Source organism: Apium graveolens, chromosome 3, assembly GCF_009905375.1.
Source record: "Apium graveolens cultivar Ventura chromosome 3, ASM990537v1, whole genome shotgun sequence".
Lineage (NCBI taxonomy): Eukaryota > Viridiplantae > Streptophyta > Magnoliopsida > Apiales > Apiaceae > Apium > Apium graveolens.
In genome coordinates, this window is record NC_133649.1 from 60301739 (window position 1) to 60308403 (window position 6665).

Sequence of the window (6665 nt, forward strand, 5' to 3'; positions counted from 1 at the left end):
TGCTCCACTTCAATCCAACAAACATACAATAATCTTTAAAAGATTGGGATGTAAATTCTCCTGCTTTGTCCAATCTTATTTTCTTTATATTATAATCAGGAAATTGTGCTCGTAATCGAATTATTTGAGCAAGGAGTCGTGCAAAAGCCACATTACGAGTGGACAATAAACTAACGTGTGGCCATCTTGTTGATGCATCAATGAGTACCATAAAGTATTCAAATGGCCCACTAGATGGGGTAATTGGTCCACATATATCTCCTTGAATACGCTCCAAAAAATTTGGGCATTCAATGACAACTTTCACTGGAGATGGTTTTGTTATCAATTTTCCTTGAATACAAGCAACACATGAAAAATCTTTGGACAATGGAATAATTTTGTTTTTGAGTGGATGCCCATTTGAATTTTCACTAATTCCTCGCATCATTGTTGAACCCGGATGGCCTAACCGATCATGCAATATAGTAAAATTTGTCGAGTCAACGGATCTTGTATTAATAGTCATGTGTGATTCAACTGGATTTATGAAAGTATAATATAATCCAAAATTATATAATGGGAGTTTTTCTATCACATGTTTCCTCCCTGAGACTATAATCGTGATACATAAATATTTATTATCACGTTCATTTGTCGTCTCAATATGATAGCCATTGTGGCGTTAATCTTTAAAGCTCAAAAGATTTCTTTTTGACCGGGTGGAAAATATTACATTTTCAATCAATAAACATGTACCATTAGGTAGCACTATACTTGCTCTTACGGAGCCTTCAATTATATCCGATGCACCCGATATTGTATTTACATTAGCTTTGGCTAGTGTTAGATGCGAAAAATATGCTTTATTCACATGATGAGAGGCTGCTGACCATATTTACAATATAATTTGCAAATTAAAGTTCAATATAGAATACAACGTAAAATATTTGCACAAATCAAACTAAATAAACCTACTATGCAACATCGTATTTTTGCAAATCACTACCGAAGTTGATAAAATTGTAAATAATTTTTAAAAAATTATAATCTTAATAAATTCTCTAATTTCAAAGCTTACTTTTATTTTTTTTAAACAATTTGTATGCTCCGTATATCTAGAGAGGAGAAAAAAAAGTCCACATTTCTCTTAAATTAATAATATTTTCCAAAAATAATTATTTCTAAAATAAATAAATAAATCAGAAATTGAAAACTTGTTTTGTGTTAATTAATGTATAATAAAAGATTCCCTCAAAGAAAAGAAAAGAAAAAAAGAAAAAGAGCTAAAATAGAAGAGCTTCCCATCTCTCTCTCTCTCTCTCTCAATTCTCCGGCAGATTCAGTCCAGCTCTCCCACGAACTCCGCGACCCCTTGACGTAAATTCCCAATTCAACTCCAAATTGTATGTATATACATATATTTGTTTGTATCTCTAGCTTAATTTTGCTATTTATATTCATTTCTTTTCAATTAAAATGCTTCTTCTAATTCAATTACTGTAATCTATTGCGTATATACCTGCTAAATTATCACTTATATTCAGATGCTCACCTAGGGTTTTTTAAGTTACCTTTTTTTTAAATAATAAGCAACTAATCGTGAGCTGAAAAAGTCATCATGTTCTAGCTTTGCGTACATTTGTCCTACATTGTACAAAGTGTTTTTACTTAGAATCTTTTTTTATATTGTTTACTCCTAGGTTGTTAGAGGATTACTGGTACACTTCTTTGTGCCCGACAAAATTGTGGAAATTCAGTTAAGAAATTTGATTAGTTAAATGTGAAGACTTTGTGGTTTATATTGAGTATGGATGCTATTGTCAATGGGGACAATAATTTAGGACCTCAAGATGAGATGGAATTTGATTCCAACGAGGCCGCGTATGAGTATTATAAAGAGTATGCAAAGTCTGTGGGTTTTGGTACTGCTAAATTGAGCAGCAGGCGGTCTAGAGCATCAAAAGAGTTTATTGATGCAAAGTTTTCGTGTATAAGGTATGGTAACAAGCAACAATCGGATGATGCAATTAATCCACGTCCGTCGCCGAAAATAGGGTGTAAAGCGAGTTTTCATGTTAAGAGAAGGTCGAATGGAAAGTGGTATATTCATAGTTTTGTTAAGGAGCATAATCATGAACTCTTGCCGGCCCAAGCACATTTTTTTAGGAGCCATAGAAATGCTGATCCGCGTCAGAATGATGCTAAAGCACGAAGAAGGAAGATCTTAACGGCTGTGTCTAAACAGTATGGTGCTTATCATTACACAGGCTCGTTAGAGAATTATACTCGAAATCAGCATGACAGGGGGCGTAATTTGAACTTAGCGGAGGGAGATGCTAAAATTTTGCTTGAACTTTTTGTCCATATGCAGGAAGAGAACCCAAAATTTTTCTATGCTGTTGACCTGAATGAAGAGCATCGACTAAGGAATATTTTTTGGGTTGATGCCAAGGGGATGGATGATTACACCAACTTTTGTGATGTCGTTTCTTTTGACACTACGTATTACACAAATAAATATAAGGTACCATTGGTTCTTTTCATTGGTGTGAACCAACATATACAGCCCGCGGTGTTTGGTTATGCATTGATTGCAGATGACACTTTTTATACATTTTCATGGTTGATGCAAACATGGTGTTTGTCAATGGGTGGACGAGCTCCAGGAGTGATAATAACAGACCAAAATAATGCCTTAAGAGCAGCTATTGCTTCAGTCTTTCCGGAAACACAGCACCATTATTGTCTATGGCATATATTGGAGAAAATTTCTGGACAGTTTAATTATCTTGATCTGTGGCATGATCCCCGGGGAAAGTTTAATAAATGTATTTATAAGTCACTGACTGAACAGCAATTTGACAAAAGGTGGTGGAAACTGCTCGACCGATTCAACCTTCTGCAGGATGAATGGATGAAATCGCTCTACGAAGATCGCCAGCTATGGGTTCCCACGTTTGCAAAGGGTATATCTTTTTCTGGGTTGTCTTCTGCTTCTCGAGCTGAGAGTTTAAATTCTTTCTTTGACAAGTACATCAATGTCGATACCTCCTTGAAAGACTTTGTGGAACAGTACAAAATAGTTCTTGAAGACAGGTATGAAGAACAAGCCAAAGGAGATTTTGATGCCTGGCATGAGCCACCAGAGTTAAAGTCTCCTTCACCTTTTGAAAAACAATTATCATTAGTATACACTCATGAAATTTTTAAAAAGTTTCAAGTAGAGGTTTTGGGAGCAGCTGCATGTCATCTAAAGAAAGAACGAGAATATGAAGGTACAATGTCCTATGCAGTTAAAGACTTTGAAGATAATCAAGAATTTATGGTGGATTGGAATGAATTGAAGGCAGAGATATGCTGCTCATGCCGTTCACTAGAATATAAAGGTTATCTTTGCAGACATGCTATCGTGGTTCTTCAGATGTCTGGTGTTTTTTGTATTCCACACAAATATATATTGCAACGATGGACTAATGCTGCTACAAGCAAGTGTTGTATTAGTGAAAATTTTGATGATGTACAATCCAAGGTTCGTCGTTTTAATGATTTATGTCGAAGAGCTATAATATTGGGTGAAGAAGGATCGCTATCTCAAGAAAGTTATACTATTGCTTTAGGTGCCATAAAGGAAGCTCTGAAACAATGTTCAGATGCTAATACTTCTGTTAATAGCGAATTGAGATCCAACACATCTGTCCCTCTTTCCGTTCCCCATATGGAAGAAGATGACCATGGTAGTCCAAGTATACCAGCTGATCCAGCTCCTGTTACTAAAGTAAATAGAACATACAAAGCTTCTAAAAGATCAGATTGTGGGAAGGAAAAGGCAAATACTGACGGATCCACAAATGGAAAACGGAAGGTTAGGGAAATTGATACCTCTTACGATTGTGAAATCCAGTTGTATGGATATTATCTGCTTGCATTAGTTGCTTTTTTCCTTTTCCTTTTCTTCTTCAACTTCTTTTTTATAATCTTGTTCGACTCTGCACTAGGTGCCTCTGGAGTCGGAAGTTGTAGGAGTTGGTTTTCAAGGCAGCTTCCGTCAGATGGTTTGTTACCTATTTTGCTCACATTAATAATAAACTGTTAGGTATATTTGTGATTGATCCCCCCGACATAATATCACGGAAGAATTATATTGATACACTTGAAAATGTCTATGCTTTTAGCTTGACACTTAATTATTTTAACAGTAAAAAAAGCTACCAAAGTAGTTATGCTCATGGTTCTTTCTATATTCTATTAACCCCTATGGTAATTGAAAAATGCATGCCAAATTGACTTGTACCAGCAGAAAATAGAAATTACTAGTACTATTTCAGCTTTAATTGAAAATGCAGTTAAAGCTTTTGCAAGGTTAGACTGCAAAAAATTGTACTGTACATATACTAGTGCCATCTCTTTAGTAATTAGTGTGATGAATAATTATTTTAGGAAATTGTTACTTGTAATTTCTCTCCACAAAGTAGTGCGACAGGAACAATAATTGCTTGAGTTCTAGGTTTTAATTGAATTCAATTAAATGAAACATGAGGCAGCTGCACAAGCTTTAACCCTCTTTTCAACTGCAACTGCTCTGTTAACCTTCTTTTACTATTCTTGTGCCAGGAACTGCATCACACGAGGCCTCGACAGTTGCATGAGGTGTTACCTCCAAATTTGCACAATGGAGGCCCAGAAATTTTCCAAAATGTAGCATCCTCCAGGTATCAGCATGTGGATTCAGCAGATATGCAGGATGGACACCTGCCTGGTTAGCTGTGCCCAAAACATTTCAACTAATAGTGTGTCAAGGTTCTTTGTTTGCCTTTTCAATACTGAAAAATTGTTTGTTAAGTCTTTAGTAGTATGTGATCGGTGATCATATGTTTCCATGGTCTGAATTTTATTTTTTCTACGATCCCGCCTTGTGCCATTTTGGTTCATCTGAATTTCTGATCTTTTTCCGTAACAAGGGAGACTATCATGGAACTAAACTAATCATCTGCTTAGGTGGAAAAGGATTGGGCCGAGCTGTCTATGGAGACAAGTTAACCATTACCCCATTATTACCCCATTAATTAGAGAGTTCTATATGGATGCATGTACTTATAATTGATGAAGATTCGGAGTATTAGAACCTATTGGTTGGTGTTTTCACTTTTCACAGGTGCAAAAAGGTCGGGAATTTGATCTTCATTGCCAGATCCCGATCCCGATGCCATAGTTATAAGTCAAAGACGTAAAAGATTTAGTAACAAGATTTTCAACTCTCTTTGAGGCATGAAACACTATTTGCAACTGACTTGGGCTCTGTTTGGTATTGCTGTTGCAGACAGCTACAACAGATTTTTGCTGAAAGCTGTCAGAAACGTGTTTGATAATTTCTAAAAGTTGCTGTCTGGAAAAGCACTTTTGGTCTAAAAGCTGCTATTAGCAAAAACATGTCCCCCATGCTTTTGGAAAAAACTGTTTTCAGCTTTTGCAGGAAGTAGCTATCAGTTTCACCATCAAACTTTCTCAAAAATATTATTTTTATATATTATATCTCAAAATATGTATAAATTAAAAAAATTACCAAATAATCATCTAATTTTCCGGACATCACTTTTTCTCACAGCACAGCAGTTTTCAATAGCACTCTTAAGCAGAACCTTGATCTCTGATGTTTCTTTACAAACTGCAGCATCCCCTAATGACTTGATCACCTGTTTTATAGACGGTTATTCACTCCTACCTTTCACTGCCGATTGCAGGAGAGCTTCCTACTACAGTTGCCATCCTTGCTCGCCACCAAACTATCCCATCATAAACCCATGGCTAGCGAAGAGAAACACTGAGTTCATGACTTCAAACTTTTTGCTCAATAAAATTCTCGCCATTAACATTATGCGAGCCATTAACATTATGCGAGAGATACTTTGTAAAAAAAGGTATGATAGTAAACAAGTACAACTGTAGGAGTGCAGGAGTGTAACAGCTCTCAGCTGCCAACTCAGCTACAGCTCAACACAGTTAGTTAGGAATATTCTGTTATATTGTTTGGTTTATAACCACACATTTTAGATCTGAGAGTTAGTTTTTACTCTCTCTCTCTAAGGTTTCTATCTTCCCTGTAAAACAAAACACAATGTTCATTCTGATGGTTTGTTAATGGAGTATGATTACAAGTAGTTTATATCAATGTTCTTTGCTATGTTGTTGAATTGATAGTTGCTGATATACATTTCTAGTCTGAAACTTGAAGATCAATATGGTATCAGAGCAATTTGCAGTCGATTTCTGAGATTCTCATCATTTTTCTCTCTACGATCAGGTGAACTCATTCTAAACTCATCTGATTAGTTGTAGGATTTTCGTTATAGTTCCGTACTGATTTTTATGATCATCGTCGTCACATTCTGATTTCTTTTCTGCGTAGTGTTATCGTTCGAGATTACATTTCTGATTATGAATCGTTCGAGTTTCTTGATCTTAGTTTACGTAAACTGATCAATTTCTTGTTTTCTTTCCGATTTGTTCATTCACTCGAACAAATTGTATCCTGATTAGTTAAATCTTTGATTTTTTTTTATTCAAGTCTTCATACAAACAAATCATGGCTGAATCAAGTAATAGAATATCTCGACATCAATTGCCTCCGATCAGGATCCAACTAGTATATACTTTATTCATCCATCAGATTCGAGTTCAACTCAGTT

The 6665-nt window shown here is 35.6% G+C and overlaps 1 protein-coding gene across 4 annotated transcripts; it reads left to right on the plus strand.

Annotated features, from left to right (window-relative positions):
- Nucleotides 1-1245: 1245 nt before the first annotated feature.
- On the plus strand, nucleotides 1246-4882 carry LOC141712334 (protein FAR1-RELATED SEQUENCE 4). 4 transcript variants are annotated; one of them, XM_074515233.1, is made up of 4 exons: nucleotides 1246-1385; nucleotides 1683-3844; nucleotides 3978-4034; nucleotides 4594-4882. In XM_074515233.1, exons 2-4 carry the CDS (start codon nucleotides 1790-1792, stop codon nucleotides 4741-4743), a joined length of 2262 nt encoding a protein of 753 aa, XP_074371334.1. In that variant the 5' UTR covers nucleotides 1246-1385; nucleotides 1683-1789; the 3' UTR covers nucleotides 4744-4882. The 4 variants fall into 4 exon arrangements, with proteins under 4 accessions (XP_074371334.1, XP_074371337.1, XP_074371336.1 ...); XM_074515236.1 differs by having other exon boundaries at nucleotides 3978-4075; nucleotides 4594-4828; XM_074515234.1 differs by having other exon boundaries at nucleotides 1249-1359.
- Nucleotides 4883-6665: the final 1783 nt, after the last annotated feature.

Excerpts from the sequence above, each read along its gene's own strand:
- LOC141712334 (XM_074515233.1), top strand. The coding sequence starts at position 1,790 with ATGGATGCTATTGTCAATGGGGACAATAATTTAGGACCTCAAGATGAG. Across the intron at positions 3,845-3,977 it reads CCACAAATGGAAAACGGAAG|GTGCCTCTGGAGTCGGAAGT; the intron begins GTTAGGGAAATT and ends ACTCTGCACTAG. Across the intron at positions 4,035-4,593 it reads AAGGCAGCTTCCGTCAGATG|GAACTGCATCACACGAGGCC; the intron begins GTTTGTTACCTA and ends TTCTTGTGCCAG.